The sequence below is a fragment of the Coptis chinensis genome, chromosome 9, assembly GCF_015680905.1.
Source record: "Coptis chinensis isolate HL-2020 chromosome 9, ASM1568090v1, whole genome shotgun sequence".
In the NCBI taxonomy this organism is placed as follows: domain Eukaryota; kingdom Viridiplantae; phylum Streptophyta; class Magnoliopsida; order Ranunculales; family Ranunculaceae; genus Coptis; species Coptis chinensis.
The window spans coordinates 50793363-50816973 of NC_141464.1; the positions used below are offsets into that span (position 1 = coordinate 50793363).

General features: G+C 38.1%; 2 protein-coding genes across 4 annotated transcripts; one reads left to right on the forward strand and one right to left on the reverse strand.

The window, feature by feature from the left end:
- The first annotated feature begins 12898 nt into the window (after nt 1-12898).
- Nucleotides 12899-18621, forward strand: DEG15 (protease-like protein). 3 transcript variants are annotated; one of them, XM_086582626.1, is made up of 14 exons: nt 12899-13061; nt 13137-13186; nt 13315-13486; nt 13562-13612; nt 13691-13753; nt 13867-14013; nt 15084-15212; nt 15352-15455; nt 16171-16256; nt 16341-16435; nt 16517-17252; nt 17468-17669; nt 17978-18069; nt 18158-18621. In XM_086582626.1, the coding sequence occupies exons 1-14, from the start codon at nt 12996-12998 to the stop codon at nt 18421-18423; spliced, it is 2259 nt and encodes a 752-aa protein (XP_086438752.1). In that variant the 5' UTR covers nt 12899-12995; the 3' UTR covers nt 18424-18621. The 3 variants fall into 3 exon arrangements, with proteins under 3 accessions (XP_086438752.1, XP_086438753.1, XP_086438754.1); XM_086582627.1 differs by lacking the exons at nt 12899-13061; nt 13137-13186 and having other exon boundaries at nt 14974-15212; XM_086582628.1 differs by lacking the exons at nt 12899-13061; nt 13137-13186; nt 13315-13486; nt 13562-13612; nt 13691-13753 and having other exon boundaries at nt 13804-14013; nt 14974-15212.
- A 3491-nt stretch (nt 18622-22112) lies between these two features.
- Nucleotides 22113-23111, reverse strand: DYL1 (dormancy-associated protein-like 1). Its single transcript, XM_086584136.1, has 3 exons — nt 22905-23111; nt 22567-22774; nt 22113-22415 (listed from the first exon to the last, which is right to left on the reverse strand). Exons 1-3 carry the CDS (start codon nt 23008-23010, stop codon nt 22376-22378), a joined length of 354 nt encoding a protein of 117 aa, XP_086440262.1. The 5' UTR covers nt 23011-23111; the 3' UTR covers nt 22113-22375.
- Between the last annotated feature and the right edge of the window lie 500 nt (nt 23112-23611).

Consider the following 23611-nt stretch of genomic DNA (forward strand, 5'->3'; position numbering starts at 1 on the left):
GTGTAGAATGAATGAAGTTTATATAAAATCATCTTTGGAATAGATAACACCACCCCCAAACAGTTTGGGAAGGTGGGATCAACATTAACTAATCACGCACAATGAAAAAATAACGACATTATATTCATATTGTCATTCAAACAACATTTCACTACAAAAAGTCAAAATTAACTACGGAATTTAACAACGTAACATCCTATCTACTAAAAATAATAAAAAGACAACATCAAAACAACAAACAAGTAGAAATCTAGCTACTCTTCAAGGGAGCGAGGTGGGGTAAGAATAGGAATTTGAGTGATCAAGAATGGAAAAACCAAACACTTACATTCCCCAAACAAATTTTTTGAAAAACAGGTTTGTAAAAATTTGTTTTAAAACGGGTCTTTAAAGTCGATTCCCTAGACTTGCTAGATTACTATTTTTATAGCTTTAAACTTTTTTACTTTTATGAATTAGGTTTAATATAAAGGAAAACAATAAGCGATAAAGACATAATTCACACCATGAGAAACATGACTCAAAACCGAGAAAACATGCAAGAGTGGAAAACGTGAATTATGTGAAACGTGGACTTAGGATCCGGTACTTACGACCACACACTCCATAGGAGGGCCCGGTTACCTGAATGGTGCACTCACCAATATATGGAAATGAAAGGAAATGCACCAAACACAAAAATTGAGTCGCTTATAGTCGATACTCGAGACTTTATCTAAATATATGTATGAATATGCAGTTTTATCATATATCAACAACCGAAATAGTTGTGGATCATTCCATAAATAAATATCACAAAGAAACATATCCAAACACAATCAAGCACCAAGATTTCCTAGGACCACGACCCTAGTGGAATGAAAGCTTAAGTCGGATAGACCTATAACATAACCGAAAGCATGCACCTTATGTTTCATCTTTGAACGAGAGGGTGTCCTAGTGAATAAGTGTGGAAAAGTGAATGGTTGTGGAAGATATGGTGGATTGGAATAAGTTTTAGAGGGAAAGCATGGAAAAAATGAGGATGTGGGTTTAGCACAAAACTCATTCATGGTGTAGTTAGGGGGACCTGCCTCAAGTCTAAAATGAAGGTGTCTAGTGGTTTATCCTTGGGAAGTATTTGTTTAATAGGTGGATTTAAAAAATCATGAAGCACAGGAGAAACTAAAGGGTCGAGAGCAAACTCGAGGTTCCTTTGAAAAGGTGGAGGGTGGGGAATATTGGTGATGGAAGGTGAATGATTCTCGGCTAGCTCTCAAGTCCATATCATCGAAATCTTGATATACGCAAGACATTCCTCAATAGGTGGGTCAAAAGGATCACCGGGATAAAGATTAAAAAAATTCATCTTCCGTCATAGCATCAAGGGATGAATGGTTGTTGGCAAGGGGACTCGCGAAAGTGGTAAAGAAGAGGTGCAAAAGAGTTGCAGAATTCTTCTTCGATTTCGCCTACTACCGTGGAGTCATTGTTAAAGTCGAATTTCCGGCGGAAAGGAATTTGTTAACTGTTTCTCCTAAACATGTTTTTGAAGTAATCTTGAGCTAAGCTCTCGATCATGCTAACCTCTCCATTTGTAGAAGAATCGATACCGTGGTCCTCGCTTTGAAAACATTTACCTCAACGTAAAAGATGGCCAAAAGGACAAGGACATCGAACCATCACGCAATTTATGAGCCGCGTTGGCGAGCCAAGAAGGGACGCCCCTAAAATGATAGGTACAGAGAGTCGTTAGTGACTTCCGTGGTCTAGGACAACGGTCGGGCCGGTAGTAAAAATTTTGACTTTAACCAAAGACGCTTTCAACCACACCCTTAGGATACTTAATAGACCGGATCAGCCTAATTGCAATGTCATTTTAGTAGGTTGCATCTCCTCTAGACCTATTTGTTTATACAAATAAAATGGGAGTAAGTTAACACTAGCCCCCGTGTCTAGTAGCCGGGTCGTCGTGTGAGAATCTCCTAAGGTGCATTGTACAAGAGGGGGCTACCGGGGTCCTTGTACTTAACAATTCCATTATTTTCGAGATAAATAATTGAATTGTTCTGTTAAAAGGCGCCTTTTGGTATATTGGTCTTTACGCCTAGTAGTAGTACACAACTCCTTAAGAAACTTAGCATGGTGTGGTAGCTTTTAATAGCTTCGAAAGAAAGGGAAGGTTTATAGTTAGATTTTTTGAAAACGCTCCTAATCTCCTCATAATTTGTATCCCTAGTTAACATGGCTAATTTTTTGGGAAACGGTGTTTTCTCTCTATAATTAGCATATGAATCAACAGGATGTTTAACCTTGGCTTTTTGTTTCTTAGGTTGTGGTTTAACCGGTACCTCTACAAACTTGTAGGCTCTTCGGCCTTTCTATTTCGCATCTAGTTCGATATCCGCTGTAGGAGTATCGATGGGGTAACTATAGGCATAGTTACTTTGTTATCAACCACTCTTCCGTAACGGAGAGTGGTGATGGCATTTAGCTCACCTACGGTTGTAGTTTCCGCATTTCTAGTATTACCGCTTATCTCAAAGGTCGTGTTTGTTTGTTTTAGGATTAGGTATCGCCGACTCGAAACACACCTTTGGGTTGGCTTTCTCTTAGGCTAACTGTTGGTTTAAATTATTAACATTGTAGAATGTGTTGGTTAGATTGAGCCATGGTTTGGAAAAGTTGTTGGCTCACTTGTATGAAGGTGTCAAGACGATCCGGGTTGTGTGGGTGTAATAGTCACGGGTGGTGGACTGAACTATGTCGCTTTGATTATTTATAGGCGGATTGTGATAGTTATTATTTACCCGAACGATACCTCTATTAGCATTATAATTATTATAACTATATTGACCTTTGTGCTTGACCTTGTCGAGGTTGTGCTTGGTTGTTATAATTATTATAATTACCCCGACTCGCCCCTTGTCCCGAGAAGCTTGGTTATAACCGTGTGTTGGCCTAACATATTGATTATTGTACCTGGAGGTGTGACTTGTTGGTTATTTCTCCAACCGGTTGGGATTTTGTCTCCAAGCGGGCGTTAGGTTCACTATTAATAGAACAAGAATGTTCATAGGCTATAGGACGCTGGGAGTCGGATGCTCGTGGACTCAAACGAAACTACATGGATTTGAATTTACATTCATGACGGGATAGGCTTTTGTTGTACGTAAATGGCCTCAACCTTTTTAGTTAGAGATTCGATTAAATTTTTAAGTTCTAGATCGGGTTTAACCTCAAACATACCGGGTAGCCTTAATCGTGGAAGAAGAACTAGCGGAGCGGGAGTATCGCCACCACCCCCAGTTGTTATTTCGCTTAGTTTGATCTTCTAAAAATTTGTAAGCCTCATTGGCTCCTTTACTTAGGAAACTACCCCCATTCATTATGTCAAGGACTTCTTTATGGTGGTGTAGAAGTCCTTTGAAAAAAAGGCACGAACTAACGGTCTTTAGCTAAGTTATGGTGTGGACACTCTATAAGCGGATCGGTGAAACGATTCCAAGCCTCGAAAATGATTCATGAGGGTTCCGGGCCGAAGAAATGAATCTTGGAAAGCATTTCATCCGTCTTTAGGGGTGGGTAAAATGTTCCATAAACAAATGAACAAGTTTAGCCCACGAAGTCCACGCATTAGGCTTGGGGCAGCTTAACCAAGACGCCTTTATCGGGCTAAGGTGAAGGGAAATACCCTTAGTTTAATCCGTTCCCGCACCAACGGTAGGATGATGGAATGTTGTAAGGACTTGTTCAATCCTACGAATGTGTTGGTAAGGTTTTTCATGGTCTAGACCATGGAAAACGGGTAACAGATTAAATATGTTTGGGGGAATTCGAAAATCCCCCGTTGGGTCTGCTAGAACGATGCAAGATTTAGGGCTATCGCTCAAAGCTTTATAAAAGTCAGAGAGAGGAGTCTCTTTCTTTCTTCAAACCATAATATCGTGTAGTGTGTGAAATTCTAGATAGGCGTGTTGTATTTATTTCTACGAAAAACAAGCCCCGATTATACTAGAATTAAAACTCCTCCGGAGAAGGGGAAGAGTGGAAGAAGGAGTACTGAATGCCTCCTTGCTACGCGTTTGAATAAATACGCCTTGTTTACGCTGTTCAGTGTAAATAAGAGATTAGAACACCGAAAAACTTGACAACTCGGGTTCGAATCAAACCCGGGAAATCCGAAATTTCAGCTAAAAGCTGGCGCTTATCTTAAAGGCGCCTTGTACGTGGTAGAAGAAAGTTACAGAACTTAGCGGTGGCTCTCTTTTGAAGCGCCAGGGTTCGGTGTATTGATGAAATTCCAGAACATACATAAGCGGTCGCTCTCTTCCTATGCTGGCGCCTCCAGGTATTTTCTCGAATTTTTCCAATCTGAAACGGCAACCACGGTATGAATCAAACAAGGGGTGGGTGGGTGAAATGGGACTTAAAAATGACTAATTCTATTATGAAAACAATGCTAAAGTGCAACTAAGATGGCAGCGGCGCCATTTGATAAAATGTAAAATGAGTAGTCTACCTACGAAATGAACTATGAATTCTCAACGTAAGTAAACTAGAACTATTCTTTTACGAGTCTATTATCAAAGCTTCTACTCTCGATGCGAATTGCACTAAATGGAGTACGAAGTTCGTTCCACTCCTAGTTCCCTAGCATGGATTGTTTTCTAAGTCTAAGAAATCGCTCTTAAGTCAATGAGAGCTTTACGAAGGGTGTTATACTACGATGAAACTAAAATGAGTCTACGTTGAATTTAACTACGGATACTATGGAAATATGCTTGTTTTTTAATCTAGATAAAGGATTAGAGGGGAATTGAATCCACCTCGAATCCAACTTAATAACCTAGTATAGATTCTTGTGTATCTCGATTCTCACGCTCTACGGCAAGAAATTCGAAGTTCTAATCCCTAGTGTTCATGGCATTCCTACCGAGTACTAACTAGCATGTGAAGTCGTCCACCCATTCTCATGGCGAAACACGACTTTCTAGAGTGGAATAGATTCTACAACCAATTCTATACTAACCACTAAGTTTTCATCAAGGCTTCATCAAACCCTCTAATGGAGGATTTAGCCTTGATTCATCAAACTAACAATTCCCATTGAATCTAAACTAAACATAATATAAAGATTCTAACTTTATGAAATTTAACTAATCTAAATTAAACAATAACAAAAATCTAATTAACAACTAAGCATTGAATAACAAGTAGTAAATGAAATTAGATCTAACAATTGTAATTGACAAATCGAAATTGAATCAAGAACAACTATTTTATTATCTAATTCAAGGGAGAACAACCATTCAATACTGAATTTAAAACAAGAATAAAACTAATTACTTTAATATAAAAACTAGATCTAGAACTAAGGTTTAATGGAGGCTAACTAATCTAATTTATTTTCTAACCTAACTATCTACCATTAACAATGAACTAAGCTTTTGTTTTTATACATTCAGATCCAAAATTCGTGCATGGGCTTGGAGCCATGTTTTGGGCCAGAGAATCAGGCCCAAAACCCAATTCTTTCAGTCCAAAAAGGCCTCTTCAGCTGCAGTTGACTTCCACAGACTTTTCGTCCACTTCTGCTCCTCTGATTGGGTCAAGGCTTGGACCATTGCAAAGCTCTTTTCGAGCCGGTCGTTTTGACATAAGGTATGCCCAATTCGGTGGTCCGAGTCCAAAGATACGGCTTTGAAGTTCTCATTGACTTTTGCTCCTTTATCTCGCTAAAGTGGTACATTTCTCGCACATAATGGACTTTGAAGCCCTGAAATGCATAAAAACGCGTAATCAGTGTTAACTCTTACTTATTATTCACATAATTGGTCTAACAGTATGATTATTAAGGGGTTAAAACTACAGTTTTGGGCTCTTATCATTCGCTTTCTCCTCATAGCTACAGATTACTTTACCAAGTGGGCAGAAGTACAACCTTTGGTGCACATACAAGCTTCGGACGTCAGACGGTTCCTATGGAAGGATATAATTTGCCGATTTGGTATCCCCGCTGAGCTAATATCAGACAATGGAAAGCAATTTGATGCAGAAGAAATACACAGGCTTTGTGCTAGTCTCCATATTCAGCACAATTTTTCTGCACCCTATCACCCCCAAGCAAATGGGCAGGCCGAAGCGACAAATAAATCCATCTTAGCAATCCTCAAACGTCGACTCGAACAGGCTAAAGGCAAGTGGACAAGGGAGTTACCAGCCGTTCTATGGGCGTATAGAACAACTCCAAAGCGCTCGACAGGAATGTCACCATTTAACCCGGGCGATGGAGCGGCGGTATTACCCACGGAAATTTTTCTTTGAGGCGACCATTTTCGCTGCTTTAAATGATGGCCATAATGACGAATTAGTAGCTCATTCAAAGGCCAATCTAGATGAAGTCTTGAGGAAAGTATTGCTCGTCTCCTCCATTACCAAGCCGAATGAAGAAGCAATATGACAAGAAGCTTCGCGAAAGTTTTTCATCCAGCGACCGGGTCTTGTGTAGACAATCAAAGATCATCGAGGCAGGAAGCTAGGGCGAAAACTGGGAAGGACCTCTTATCATTGACCGTCTCTGCCTCTAAGGGCGATATTTCCTTCGCTGAATTTGGGAACCCTCCCGAAACCATGGAATCGCTCCATCTTAGGCGTTTTTATCGTTAAATTGGTTTCCCATTAGTACAAATTGGTAGCTTGAGTGACAGCTCCTTAGTGTTTGTCCATGAGACAGACTAGCTATGTTGTTTCAAATTTCGAAATCATCAATAAAATTTCATTCTTCCATATTTGACTTCCATTCAAAAGAAGACATACGGTGTATATAAATTCCTCAAAAGCAATGTACAGCAAAGCACTCTAGTTCAGTCACCACCACCTTAGTTTAGGTGAGGTTGGTATTTAACCTACACAAATTCAAAGTCGTGGAGTTTTCGTTTGCAAAACCTTACTCCACGCATCAAAAAGTCGTGGAGTTTGCGTTTGCAAAACCTTACTCCACGCATCAAAAAGTCGTGGAGTTTGCGTTTGCAAAACCTTACTCCACGCGATCAAAAGTCGTGGAGTTTGGCGTTTGCAAAACCTTACTCCACGCGATCAAAAGTCGTGGAGTTTGCGTTTGCAAAACCTTACTCCACGCATTAAAAGTCGTGGAGTTTGGCGTTTGCAAAACCTTACTCCACGCATCAAAAGTCGTGGAGTTTGCGTTTGCAAAACCTTACTCCACGCGATCAAAAGTCGTGGAGTTTCGTTTGCAAAACCTTACTCCACGATCAAAAAGTCGTGGAGTTGGCGTTTGCAAAACCTTACTCCACGCATCACAAAGTCGTGGAGTTTCGCGCCTGCAACACACTTACTCCACGCATCAAGAAGTCACGGGACTTGCATATGCAATATCTTGACCCACGCACTGGAAAAATCGTGGGGTTAGCATTTACAATACCTTACCCCACTCATCACAAATCACATAGCAATCAAAGCGGAATGACTATATAAATGCAAACCGGGTTTATCGCGGTGTCTATCAACAAAATGAAATTTCTGTTTCCCAAATTTTACATTATCACCTAGGTGTTCTTCAAGATAAAAGAGGTTGTTACACGATCGACACTTAATTCAAAGCATTCTAAGTTAAGTACCTTAACTAAGTTATTCGCGGCATCGCAGAAATTGTGACCACACTTTGTTTCATTCTTTTAGTAATATGATGTCTATTCTTCGCCGTAAGGAACAGATTCCATCCGCAAAGAGGGGCGTATGTACCAATCGTACTTGTACCCCTACGAACGACAATCATTGGGTACCACTATAAAGAGCCGGCCACTAATGAGGCGGGCTTGCTAGCCCGCTTCGTGGGCAGCCCCGCTTTGTCTACTAATGTGGCATTCGGGCATGCCCTCTATTAAAGCAATGACACTTTGCCCACTAATATGACACCCAAGTTATATATAGCGGTCCCAGATATGTCAAGGGATTTTTCCATATGAAGCTTTAGGAAAGATTTCATACAAAGAGGGAAATATCTCGTCAAATAAGGAAAGGGTATTTTTAGCAATAAGATTCCTATAAATACCCAACAATCATTTCAAACAAAGAACTACGTGCATTTTTGAGACTTGATTCCAGAGAACAATTTGGATCGTGGGCAGCCATTGGTGGTACAAGTCTCTCTCTCCATATCAACCTCTCCAACAAGATCATTAGTGTGTTTGCGTGAGTTCTCACCCAAACATATCCCATATTGCATATATTTCATTCTCAACTATCCAAGGGATCATCGTTTTCCTATTCAAAATCTCTATAACTCTTTTTTGACTAGAGGCTATCTTGATTCTTCTGTATCTTGCTTGTTTGCATAGCTTGATCCCTTCTTATATGGCAGCAAGTTCTTGGTGTAGTGTTGTTCTCTCCCCCCCCCCCTCTCTTGCAGCATGGCATGCTACAAGATTGCCTTTGTGATTTCTAAGATTGCTGTCATTCCCTGTTTTGTCCTTCTCAATACTACTTGCCGTGTTTATCTTAATGATTCCTTGATCTGGTGGTTCCCATTTGAGTAGGAATATTTTACGCCTCTTGAATTGTGCTTGTATACCCAATCTTCGTGCTATGTCCCTGTTCTTAGGGGGTGTCCTCTATATTTTTGGCTCTGCTCCTCAAAATTCTCTTGATTTCCTCTTGTACTCCTTTGCTGATCACTCGTGCATCGGTTCTCTGCTTTTTGAATCTTCGATTATTTCTTTCTCTCCACACCCAGTATTGGGTAGCTGCTAATCTACATTTGAATACTTTAGCTTGCGCATCCTTCCTCTTTGCTACATTCATGATCCATCTCCATTCCTCTGTTGTGCTTCTGTTAACATTTGGTATACCCAATACCCATCAAGCTTTTAACATCCTTCCAAATCCTCTCAGAGTACTTGCATTAAAAAAAGAGATGTTGAGTGCTCTCACTCACAGCATTGTATATATAAGATGCATTTTGAATGATCAATGATATTCAATTGCATTAGTTTGTTCTCTGTCAATAGAGCTCCAGAGTAAACTTGCCAACTCAAGAATTTGTGCCTACGTAAGGCCCATTTGCACCAAACCAATTTACTCCAAGTCACCTCTCGATCTTTCCTCGTGATGGCTTCATACCCGGCCAGACTTCAATGTATATTTCCCTGAGTTTGTTTCTGTCCAGTGCCATCTGTCTCCCATGCCTCCTCTGTAGACCTTTGTTTTCTTTATTTCCTCTTTGATGGTAGGTGATAAATTTACATTGTCGCTACCCTTGCAGAATGCAGCTCACCTTGGCTTTGTCGGGTATTCCTAAAGCTTGTCTAGTATGTTGATCAACTAGCTGCACTAGCGGTTTGTTAAGCACCCATCTCTCATGCCAAAATGACATGTCTTTCCCATTAGTTATCAGCTTTTTTATCATCCCCTGTGCAACTACTCTATTCTGCAGTATCTTACTCTATGACCATGAGCAGTCTCGGGGCTCTTTCATTGTCCAAAACTCTTTCGATTTGATGTTATTCTTGCGCATGCATCCATTTGACCCATTAGTTCTCTTCAATTCCTCAGTCATGAGTTTGAATGTTAAACCACATATTGCAGCCTTATTCCATGCTGCCAATTTAATGATTCCCAACCCTCCATCGCTTTTTTCTTAACATAGAACTTCCTCACTTACAGGGTGTATCTTCTTGTTCAGCTTTGATCCTGCCCATATAAAGGTGGTACATATTCTTTGAAGTCTATTTGTGACTGTTTTGGGTAGTATCAGAATCCTGGCCCAGTAGGATTGTACATTGGTAAGTACTGATTTCACCAGTTGCAATCTACCCGCATATGACAGTACTCTTGCCCGACCTCTATGATGTTATCCTTTTCGACATAGCTTCAATAGGAGGATTACAATCATCAATGCTTAATCTTGACGCTACCAGTGGCATACCTAGGTACTTGATTGGTGGTGTGATCAGTTTAACTCCAATGGCTTTAGCTAGGTCTTGAGCCCCTTCAGTTGATAGTCCTACAACAATAACGTTACTCTTCCTGCTATTCATGTGGGGCCCAGAAAAACCTTCAAATTCTTCAAAAATTTGTACTATGGCTTGAGTTGATGAGAGTTCAGCTCTACAGAAAATCATCAGGTCATCGGCAAAGCATAAGTGGGTTATAGGGGGGTTAAAGCATTTTGGGTGCACATTAAAGCTTCTCTTTTTTCCTTCCTTGTTCTAGCCTCACTGCTAGAGCCTCCATAATCAGTACAAATAGGCACGGGGATAGCGGATCCCCTTGCCTTATGTCTCTTTCTCCTTTAAAATACCCCACTGGTTGCCCATTTAAAATACTATGCCTTTCGAGAAGTTTTGTTAATAGTGTTAGTCGATTTCTTACATGTTTAATTTATTTGGATGTTCTTCAAACTATAACTCAAATAGTATGCAATATAACATTTCTTCATTTATTTATTTACTAGATTCTCAACATATTCATTTTTGGGTTTTTTTTTTAATATTTAATTTACAACAAATTACGAAAATAATTTATATCTGACAAATATATATGTGTATTGCACCATGAAGTGTTTATATTGCAAATTTTCGAGAAAAGATGAGACATATCACATGTCATGACTAAGTATATTTGCATCCTGAGGTGCTGGAGAATAACGATAAACCTTGTCGGTGAGTATGTTTTTAGGATTTTTATTTCATAATTTAATATTTATTGTTATTTGGAGGGTTTTTGATTGCCTCCAAATTTTGGTAATTTACAACAAATTACCATAATAATTTAGCAAAAAGACAACAACACGTCAAACTGTGACATCAACCCCAAAAATCTTAAGATTTGTCATTAACTTAAAAGACTGGAGATGATGTCATTATCTAAAAAGTGGTATTAGTTTGCTCTTTCTTCCGTAGCTTGCTCAAGAATTGAATAAAAAATAAAATATAAAGCAAAAAACAATTGTAAAAGGTGTCATAAATCTAGAGGAAGAGGACAAATTTGTAAATGTAAAAGTATAGGTATATAAACAAAAAATGTACAGATAAATCATTAACCAATTCTTGGCTTGACAACCCAAGGGTTGAGATCATTACTCATGTTTTAGAAAATAACTATGAGTAAATAATATATAGATTTATTTTATTTAAAATTTTATTTCTTGTTTTGCTATTTTCCATTGTTCAAACTTTATGTTTTCTTTACTTTAAAGTCTTTCCTTACAATCAACAAAACCCACGCTGAATCCGTACGTGTATTCGAAATTAATATTACTAGAGTAATTAGGTTTCTCCTCAATTAAAATTACCTCTTTCAATATTATCTTTCATTCACATCTCGAAGTTTCAATAAAGCAGAGACCTCTAATGGAGGATTTTCTCTCTCCTATGTGGCACTATAATATGAGAGTTAGTTTTTTCTCTCCCCCGCAACGCCTTGATAACCTCAAGCGCGACCTTTGCCAGCACCAAAATCTTCAAAACCTAAAATCAATAAAAACTTGAAGTGATTAGAAAACAAAACAAAATAACACAAAAACAATAAATAAAAATTGTCACCTGAGTGGACAGACATAAAATATGGATTAATAAGGTGTTAAAACTGAAAACCTTATCAACTGTTAAGCTATAATCAATTTTGGAATTTATGTAAATTTATACAAGTATCTTTTCAAAAGGAACCAAAGTTTATGTAAAAGAGTTCTATGATATTATCCCATAACCACATAAATTCCTTTCCCAAGTCTTAACCTTGTTATTTTTCCAGAAGGCCATATATTAAAGTTCATATAGTATTGGGTTAACTAGTATTGCCCCCCTACTAGATGAGCCAATTAGGATTTTCCCCCACCAGATGGGAAAATTAGGGTCTCCCCCCAAGTACACACAGGGGGGGGGGTTAACACTAACTAACCCTAATACTATTTTGAGGTTGAAGGGTTTCAAAAGAAATGTGTGCGTTGAATATTTTTGTGTGAATTGGTTGTTATGATTATAGTTTGTAAGGGACATCCCATAAGTCACGTGATGTGCACGCACAACGACTCCCTCAACATAACGCGACCCCCAGATATACGAACGCCCATCGTATTCGCTACATTAGAGCACTCGCATATTCGGGGGGGGACACTGACTAACCCTATAGTATTTTGAGGTGGGTTGTTGAAGGGTTTCAAAAGAAATGTGTGCATTGAATATTTTGTGTGAATTAGTTGTTATGATTATAGTTTGTAAGGGACATCCCATAAAGTCACGTGATGTGCACGCACAACGACTCCCTCAACATAATGCGATCCCCAGACATACGAACACTCATCGTTTTCGCTACATCAGAACACTCGCATATTCAGCAGATCAGTGACTCCTCACTCGACTTCATCTCGTGACATCATCACCTACTACTGTCATTCTATCATTACCAATTTATCCTTAAGCCTCTTTCCCACTATAATACGAAATATCTGATAATAGAAATTGTCAATCAACAAAGAGACCGCCGAGACTTGCATATTCTAACTTCTAAATCGGATGTGAGAATTGAGTAAGTGGTATATTTTGCACACAATACTTCCCAAATGGTTGAAAATTCTTTGACAGTGTGATTGTCGCACTAAAATTCATTAATACATTTAGACTGAACAAGACCTTTGTGCACGTATTACATTTTAAAAAATTGTTTGAGTTCAAAATAACTTAATTAATTTTTTAATATGCAACATTTTAAACGAATACTTACTTTCTTTTAACATTTATAACAATTTTAGAGATTACGGCCGGGGCCAAATGATTCGATATTTAAAACATTGAAATATCAAATTTCTCCTCCGAAATATATAAGTAATCATGGCCTTGAGTTGAGTGCCCACTACACGTCACAAATATAACAAACTAAAAACACACGTGTCACTAGCCGCTGCCCAAGCTAACATTCCCACTCATAAATAAAAACTTTCACTGATAAAAAAAAATTCCTTAACCTCATTTCTTCTCCTCCTTGTCATTTTCTCCAAAATGGAGTTACCTCAAGTCGTTGAACTTGCTCGTAAGTTTGCAGTCATGGTTCGAACCCACGGACCAGTAAGTTTCTTTCTTTCTTTATTCTTCTTTGTGGCATTTGTTCAAACATTTTCTTGAAACTGGTTGTGATTTCAGGACCCAAAAGGTTTAAAGATGCAGGAACACGCATTTCATCGTCGTTCCCGGTAATCTATTATTCCTTATTTTGTACTTCAATATGTGTTATGTTATGTTATGTTATGTTGTCAATTGTTATTTGTTCATTCTTTGTATAGGTCTCTTTATTTAACTATAGAATGTTGTTCACATTTAGATCTGGAAAAACAGCCATTTCGGCATCAGGGATGTTGTTACCTGAATTTTGTGGAAGACCGTTGATTGGTACACATATTCAGGATGGTCATGATGCGTCGGCAGTGGTTGTCACTGTCGCATCCATTGTGGAACCTTTTGTATTGCCGCAATATCGAGACAAGAGTTTGAAGGTTGAAGCAATTGTTTTGATGATTTGTTTATGTTTGGAGTATGCGATGGGTATTGATTTCTGTTCGAATTTGTAGCTAGTTGTGCCTGAATTGATTCCTGGAGCTCAGATTGATGTCATGGTAGAGGTAAATTACAAGATATAAATTTACGACCGGAGAGTCATTGTGACGTATAATAATATTCTAATATGCATGGTTTGGCAGAGCAACCTCAACGAGCGAGAGGAAGGACCTTCTTCATGGATTCCATCCAAACTTTTAGCATTGGCGAGTCGTCCAAACTTTTAGCAATGATAGTGTACACATGGTTGCATAGTTCACTGGGATTTTTCTTTTTAATAACATTTTGTTGTAGGTTGATGTAACTTATTTATTTGTAGGTTGATGTCCCTGCATCTTCCTTTGCTCTACAATCTGTTATTGAAGCTACTCGTGGCTACCCTGAAGTTAGTTCATGGGAAGTTGGTTGGTCCCTGGCCTCATTGAACAACAGTCCTCAAGCTTTAATGGATGGCCATCAAACAGAGGTTTGTGTGCAAATGTATTGTACTTGCATCAATATAATTATTGTCTTATTTTGTTATTTATTTATTTATAAAGATTAGTGCACGACACGTATTATCTAGTTATGAAACCTTTACTAAATTAGCAAACAGATCTGGAATATGTTAGACCACCCAATATTTAACTACTGTTGCTCTGGATGATTTAAAAGCTACACCAGTTGGTGCCTTGATTATAGTCTTTTCTTCCTTAAAAAGTTTCATAGTACGGTTATAGATGAATGCTGCTTATGATTTTCCACTTTGTTGCCCATACATATAGAAATGCACCGTGGGCACTTGGGTTTGGGCATGCTTCCCTTCACACCCATACAGTTACTTATGGTAATATATTTAAGTATGTAAAACAGTAGCATTGGGAAATAATAGCCAGACTGGCAAGGCTGCTCATCTCTGACAATTTGTGACCAGGTTCGATTCCCAACTGTTACAGTTTTGGCTTTTTCAGCATTTTCCAGTTTAATGCTGTTGCAATTGAAAAATGAAAAAAATAAAAAATAAAAAAATGAACAAAATTGACGTTGCCAAACCTGCCCCCGTGACTAACTCGATAGAAGCTGATGCTACAACCGGTTCCGCTTGCAACACTATAAATTAGCGGGATAATATCTAACTAACAGGTTTAAACACGCATCTCTCGGAATTTGGCTGCACAGCAGGCATTCGATGGTGGTAGAGATCAATCTGGACCGTTCTTTGTCTTTCCCTAAATGTTATTTTGTCTTTTAGTGCTAGCAAAAAGCGTATCTTGTTGTATAGATGTGCCTAAATAAAATTTGTTCGGAAATATATTAAGCAGAAAGCAATTAAATGGTGGGTTAAGAAACTCGAATAGTCCAACTTCTTATCATGTCTCTATTATTAGTTTCTGGGCTGCTGAAACTGTGTTTCTAAATCAGTTTCACCCACGACCCTTCTATGCAGTGTTAATGAATGGTGTTAATATGGAGATTTGTGTTGGTGGAAGTTATGTTAATCCATCCTCTCTGATCTCAAAGTTGTCTTGTTGGTGGACTTGTTTTCAACTCATCCAGGTTGGGCATGATATCAGATATCCTCTAGAGAAACCTAGCCATTCTGGAAAGAGTAAATCAAGAAATCCCAATATTGCTATGTCAACCATAAGAGTTGCTTTTCTTGGAGTCCCTTCATTAACTACTGAGGTAAGATACGTCATCTACCTACTTTACAAGCTTGTAATCCTATACATGTAGGAAGCTACTCAAGAATTTGAAAATTTTCATGCATTTGACTTCAGTAATGTGCTCATAAGCATGACAGGGTGAATCATTGGTTATCTAGGGTCTTCCGAACATAAATATATCGCGATCAAATAAGAGAGGGGATCTTCTTCTAGCAATGGGTTCTCCTTTTGGTTTGCTGTCACCAGCTCACTTCATTAATAGGTATATCCATCAGGCATCCCCTCTCAGTGCACTTGATCTTCCATTTCCAAATCTTTGTATTGAAACTCGTATGGCCAACTGTTTTAGCTACATTGGAATAGAGACCTTTATGTATTGGCATCATCATGTACTTCTCATTGTGGGTACGTTTTCTTCTTTTTACGTGATGAGGTGCCGCAAAAATCATTATGTGTCCTATCTATGTATTGAAACTCATATGGCCAAAAAAATTTAGTTACGCTTGAATAGAGACCTTTATGCATTGACTTCATCATGTACTTCTCATTATGGATATGTTTCCTTCTTTTGTTGTGACAAGGAGCCTTAAAAATCAATAAAATATCCAGGAGAACAAAAAATTGGTGATAACAGGCACAATGGTTTGAATTTTTCGTTTCCGTAGCTCATTCTACTTCGAATCTGTTGCACAAAGTGAGGAAGGTGTACATAAAAATCCGGTGGGCTAGGGGATGTTCCACTTATAAGATGGAAATTGGATTGCATGTCATTTAAGTTGATCAAGTTATCAACTGCCATATACTCTATCCTGGGAAATGCATTCCCACACTTTGGTTTTTGTTTGCATAAAATGTTTAGCGTGTTTCAATTGAACAATTTCTGTTTCATAGTAGAGTGTAATTTTCTCTGTTCGATTACTACCTATGATTGTGTATGTATCATTGTTCTGATATTTTCCACCTATTGTTTTAAACAGTATATCTGTGGGATCCATTTCAAACTTCTGTCCGTCAAGTTCTTATAACAGCTCACTACTGATGGCCGACATTCGTTGTTTTGCTGGTGCGAAAATCTCTTTTTGATGCAAAGATATTAAGATTAGTTTTTGCTGTTGAATTCTGATATCATTGTTATTGAATGTCTCAGGAATGGAAGGCGGTCCAATATTCAGTGAACATGCAGAATTTATTGGTATTCTGAACAGACCATTGAGAGTAATAGCTAGCGGTGCTGAAATACAGGTCATTAGTCGTTACTTACATCTTCTTTTAATTCTCATATTCTAACTAGTTGACTGATGACTCGGTTTGGCTTAATCACAGTTGGTGATACCATGGGAAGCTATTGCACTTGCACTAAGTGACTTGCTGCAGAATGGAGCTCCAAAAGAAGGGGTCGTGAGTAACATAGAAAAAATAAATGCTCTTGGAAATGAATGTTCAACGAACTGTCCTCAATCAAATAGAGCCTTGAATTTTGTTACTAAGAAACAGGATTGCCATCACTTGTTAGCTTTGCGTATTGAAAAGGCCATAGCTTCAGTTGCTCTTGTTACTGTTGGTGAAGGGACCTGGGCTTCAGGTGTTGTACTTAACAACAATGGCCTGATACTCACTAATGCACACCTTCTGGAGCCAGGGAGGTTCCATAAAACAAATGTGCAGGGTAGTGATGTGCCCACATCAGACTCTTTTGCTCTCTCTTTCCAGAGTTGTGCTTCTGTGTTGCAGGAAGAAAGTGAAGGCCAACAGGAGAGACAGAGTTTACTTCCAAATTTGGTAAACAATTCAAATACATCTCTGGGTGATGATCCAGGTGGATATAAACTGGGGTCTTACAAGAGCTTTAAAAGAATATGTGTGCGCCTGGATCATATGAACCCTTGGATTTGGTGTGACGCTAAGGTGGTTTATATATCCAATGGTCCTTTGGACATTGCCTTACTGCAGCTCGAGTCTTTTCCGAAAAATGTGTGTCCTATTGTTCCAGACTTCACTTGCCCATCTCCTGGATCAAAGGCATATGTTATTGGACATGGACTCTTTGGACCCCGATCAGGTGAGAAGCATTCTGCACCTCCTTTACAATGTATGCAATCTTTTGACTAGATATAGTCAAAACAATCTATTATATATGCGTGTTATGCTTACTGCATATATTTATGTGCATTTTACTCTTATTTTATTTTATTTTTTTGCTCGGTAAAAGGTTTATTTATATGTTACTCTTATTATATGCGGTGTAAATGCTTCTGTTTTTTGGCTTTTCATCAGACCTCTCCCCATCAGTTTGCTCTGGTGTAGTAGCGCGGGTAGTTAAGTCCCAGGGGCATATCCATCCCATTGAACCTGGGTCGGAGAAGACTACTACCAAATACTTACCAGCAATGCTTGAGACTACAGCTTCAGTGTACGGTGGGGGCAGTGGTGGCGCTATTGTTAATTCTAATGGCGAAATGATTGGACTTGTAACAAGGTACTATCTCTAAACAACCTTAGAGATAACGAAGTGAGAAAATGAATCATCAGAGTTTTTATAGAAAGAAATTTTCATCACAAGGCTCGAGACCGTGTCGATGATGCCTTTTGCTGCCTATAGACCTAAGAAACAGGAAAGACGTGTTTCATAGAGGTAGCATTCCGAAATATCATATGTTACCTCAGAAATTTGAAGCATCATAATGAAACTTATAAATGGGTAAATTGCACGCTCTATTTGTCATATAAATGCATAAATAGAATAAGGTTGCAGCACATTCTCATGCATTGTTGATTTTGATACAGCAATGCAAGGTTCGGTAAAGGTCATGTAATTCCACAGATGAATTTCAGCATTCCTTGTGCAGCTTTAGAACCTGTCTTCAAGTTCTCAGAAGGTCAGTTACTCATTGTTTGAGTTGGTAAAGGGTTCATTCCTCTTAACTGGAAGTTATATCTAATTACAATTTCCAATTCCTCGAGTAGATATGCAGGATATATCAGTTTTGCAGGATCTGGACAGACCAGACGAACACCTATCTACGGTATGGGCATTGACGCCACCAGAGTCTCCTAGGAAGGTTCCCCCCTTTCTTCGTCAGCCAGAATCTCTGCAGGAGAACAACACTGAAAAGAAAGGTTCACGTTTCGCCAAGTTTATTGCTGAAAGAAACGGCGAGGTATTTTTGGGATCAAATCACCATATGAAAGAAGGAAACACATCTAAGGGACTAATTTCAAGTAAATTGTGACTGTCTAGGAAGTCTACGTGGTACTGCATTTGCCTTATCTTACGGGCTTGATAATGCCCATATTGTGAATTTGTATCTGCATCTTGTTAGCAACAATACACATCTGGAATAACATTGATACGGTCGACTGGGGTTATACACATGTATGTAACGATTTATGAGTAGCAAATTTCAATATTCAATTTCTCCCATGTACGATATATTTTTGTTTTAGAACTGCATGTGCAAGTCTGAGTTTATTTCTTTCGTGTTTTCATTTACTTATTTTTACCATGAAAGTCGGATCGAAAATGCTAGCGAGACAGCCACTGTCACAAACTTATGTGACAGCTCACTTGTGTTTTGCCACGTTGCAAATCGGTTCTCAGCTTCTACCCAATCACTAATCATCCAATAAAAAAACATATAGAACCAAGAGGAGAGTGACTGGCGTGGTTGTTTTATCTTCTCAATTCAAGAATAATCCATTGAAAGTCTTAATTGATAGTTCCAAGTTTTGTCATCAAATTGGATTACCAGACTTGTAATTTTAGAAAAGAACAATTTTTTTTTCTGGGTTGATAAATGAATTTGTGTTTTTAATATTCTTTTACCTAAACCTTAATTTAGTTAAAATTTGGACAGCAATAACTTTTTGCCACTCATCAAACTATTATTTTTTTGTATTTTTAATCTTCTTTCACTTGAATTTTGATATTTTCACATTCAATTTCAAACAAAGTAGATGTTTGTTTTCGCAATTATTAACACATGCAGAGAGGAATGAGATAGCCGAATGGAGCCATTGAGGAGATGGGAAGAAGAAGATGAAACAGAAGTTTGCCCCTTTTTATTTTCTTTTGGGTAATTTTGACTTAACCCCCCACAAATGGGTAGCGGTTTGATTAAACCCTTCATTTTTAAAATCATTTGAGTTTGCCTCCACTCCGTCAATTTTATGTGTAATAGACGTTAGTATTTTAGCTATTGACCATTTTACCCTTATGAAATAGATATTGCATTGCCCCCCACATTAACACGTTAAACCTAACTTTGCAAAAACCCCCCAAACGTTGCCATTATTTAATTCTTGCACTCTCTCTCTCTCTCGTATTTTACCTATTGACCATTTTGCCCTTTTTTTTTTTTTTTTTTTTTTTTTTTTTTTTTTTCCTTTAGTTAAAACAAATTAAGAGGTTTAATATTAGTTAGTGTAAACCCCTCAAACGTCAATATGATATTTGCATAAACCCCCAATTTTTAGTTAACGATGCGAACAAGAAGAAGAAATCTCATTGAGAGACATAGTTGTTCGGTTTCCAAAGTTCTCACAATTGGAAGGGTAATGAGCTCTCTCATGAACATGATGAAGAAATATTTTCATGGCTTCATATGTGGACCAAAGATATGGCATTTGCGCGGGAGCATGAAATAACACTCTTGCCTTCAATTTAGTGGAAGTTTGATGATAAATGGATGGATACACCCCATATGGCGGTGCGGGAGCATGAAATAACTTACGAGCAATTACGTAAATCCTTTGTTTGGTTATAAACACTCTTGCCTTCAATATGATAATTAACTTACGAGCAATTACAGAAATCCTTTGTTTGGTCTTCCACCACATGAAGCATCGTTATCTACATCCAATCAAGTACAACCAATAGGAGCTGACGAAACACAAGTGATGGTGGTGATAGTGCCGCAGGAAAATATCAATTGTCACATGTGTTCTCAGGTCACCCCTTTGGGGCACTCCGATAACAATTGAAGCTGATCATGGCAAAATTCATTCTATACTGGCTGAGTTCCAAAAAATGTCTGATAACCTGGTTATGAACCTCATAGTCATTCAACAATTTTTGTCAATGCATACAACACTATCTAACTTGATTTTGCAGATCCAGGTTATAAGCATACTAAGTAAAAATGTCAGTATAATTTAAAAGCTGTTGATGTAATGACTTCTAACTATTGAATGCAACTGACAACTAAATATTCATTTTTCCACTGTTTGCAAATTTTGCTACTCATCATAATTAAATGGTAACTGTGTATGTGTTTCACTTCTGCCAGGTTAGTGCTCAGAATAAGTTTGGGTGATGACTGGTAGGGTAACTTCCTAGCAGTTTGCAAAACCAACTTTTATTACCTCCTAATTAGTCTAGGTCAGAATATGGTACCGAATTGCTCGTAAGTTATTTCATGCTCCTGCAGCTGCCATATGGGGTGTATCCATCCATTTATCATCAAACTTTCACTAAATTGAAGGCAAGAGTGTTATTTCATGCTCCTGCAGCTGCCATATGCTGGTCCACGTATGAAGCCATGAAAATATTTCTTCATCATGTTCATGAGAGCTTAGTACCCTTCCAATTGTGATAACTTTGGAAACTGAACAACTATGTCCCAATCGTGAGATTTCTTCTTCTTGTTTACTGTTAACTAAAAAATTGGGGAGGTTTATGCAAATATCATATTGACGTTTGGGGGGTTTACACTAACTAATAGTAAACCTCTTAATTTGTTTTAACTAAAGGAAGGAAAAAAAAAAAAAAAAAAAAAAACCTTAATTTGTCAGAAAGGGCAAAATGGTTAATAGGTAAAATACGAGAGAGAGAGAGTGCAAGAATTAAATAATGGCAACGTTTGGGGGGTTTTCGCAAAGCCAGGTTTAACGTGTTAATGTGGGGGCAATCTGGCATCTATTTCATAAAGGTAAAATGGTCAATAGCTAAAATACTAACGTCTGTTACACACAAAATTGACGGAGTGGGGGGGCAAACTCAAATGATTTTAAAAATAAGGGGTTTAGTCAAACCGCTACCCATCTGTGGGGGGTTAAGTCAAAATTACCCTTTTTTTTTTTCTATGCCAATCTTTTTAATTCGCAAACAAAGACCATCCATTTTGGGGGTACCCAGTTTCCACTTGCAAACGTGGCAAAACACTAGTGGACTGTCATGTATATTTATTAGAGGAGCTGTCTCGCTATCACTACTCAAGTCCGATGGTGTGGACTGTGGAGTAATAATACATGAAATAATTTTGACATCATTTGGCTAGAGGACTAACAGAGTAACAGGAGTATGACTTGCAATTAAGGTCGATTCACAAGTGTGATACTCTGATTCATTTTGCTCAGGATTTGTTGTAATTGTTGGGTACTGCCGTGGCTTTTCATTTTCAAATATTTTTCTAGGGCCTAAACTATTTTTGGGTATTGCACCAAGGACGGGACCATATATATCCGGCTTCAGCGCGGGAATTGTTGGTAGGGAATTAAATTGGTGGGGATTGACCCAAACCAATAAAATTCAAATAATCAGAGAAAGCCTTTCGTTTAGATCTGAATTATAGAGTGCTAAAACTTATATTAGGACTTGTGCTACATCTGGTGGTTTGCTGAATCAGTGTTGCGCACAACGAGTTGCTGTCTTCCAATTGGGACATTGGAACATATTTACCATGTTTGTCGTTTGATGAGGACCCTGAAGGTCCTGGTAAAGGGAATGGTCCGTCGCATTTTAACAATTAATCAATCATTTCACACACCATCATTGGTGTAAATAAATGTAGGACAGAACCATATAGTTCACAGATTTTCAAGTGTTTTGATGAAATGTAAAACACCGATCTAAATAACGAACAAGAACCAAAAGGAGTTGATCTCATTTACAATTTTACTACAGTAGTGTGTTTGTACGTAATTCGTGGGAAAACTGCAAACCTTTTATTTTAATTTTAATTTCTTCCAATTCTTGATCATGCAAACACCTAGTCTTTTAGGATCGAAACAGATGACCCCTAAAGCATACAAAAGCAGAACACCTTGCCACAATTTTACAAGCTTAGTTAGTAGTACTACAAAACCTGCTTAAACAAACAGAACCTGAAACAACACGTACACATGTCAAAGGAAACTATTTACAAGGAGACATTAGTGCAACTTCTCCACAATTCTGGAACCACTTCAACGGTGATGCTTGCTCCTAGTCTCACCACTGTAGAGCCTGGAAATCCATCAGATCAAAATAATTATTCATCATAATATTCAGATCTAAAGGTCAAGATCCTTGACAGAAGTTAATAATTAAGTAACTAGATCTATGCTAGAACGTATAAAATTGTGATATCGCGCATGCATAATGGCATATTACGTACCAGTCATAAACGGTAGGGGAGTTGGGTTCTGGTTTGTCAAAAACATTTGATCCTATGCTCCTGGTAGCAATATTACTACCAGGATGAAAAACACTCCTCCAAACATTTTCTTTCTTAGGTGTTGAAGGTGTCACCGGGGTGACAGGTGTCGCTGGACTTGCTGGAATAGATAGAGATCTCTGGTACTTACTACTTTGTCCTTCATCATCTTTATAACAAAATCACCCAAAGTTAGTACGTGGTAGCATAGTACCAACAACAACGTAACAAAAAACAGGAGCAAGAAAAACCATAAACCATATATATATATAGTAACATATATGGACATGAGATAATACCTTTGAGAACTATGGGCTTTGGGGTAACCTTTCTAAGCTTACCAAGGCCATGATCAGGGTGAGCTCCACCTATAACATCATCCCAAAGTTTATCAAGGAGAACCATTTTCTTTCTCTCTTTACTTCTTTGTTTTGATACACAAGCTCAACTTATATATATCTTGAGTGGAGCTATTTTATTTTATAATCTAAATATCTTTTTTCTTTCGTTTGCTTGCATACGTAAGGATGTAACGTAATAAGAATATACCTTGATCTTGGCAGTTGAATGTATTAGATGAGGGCTGATGACATGAAGGTAGCAACTTATTAGCTTGCTACATGCAGTCAATATCAGTATTGTGTTAGAAAATAGGTGAATAGGTGGCGGATAAGCATGAAATGGTGGGGGCTAAAAAATAATATCTCCATACATAAGAGTGGATCAAGGGTTGTTTGTCAGGTGTCACGTTTTGCACAGAGCTCGTCCTTTTCAGTCGAGTAAGGCGGGTCCATTTTGAGATCGAGAGAAGTGTAGAATTTGTCATCTTTTTAAACAAATGGGCCCTTAGTCCATATAAAATTTGGTCCCATTCAACGACTTTGTCTTTGATTCAATCAATTATGGATTAATTGATCTTAGAAAAGACGTTAACTTGTCCTCTGTCTTTTACTCTTTTTTTGTGTAATTGAGGTGGTGATGTAAGAGCAGTAACCAGGTCCATCAC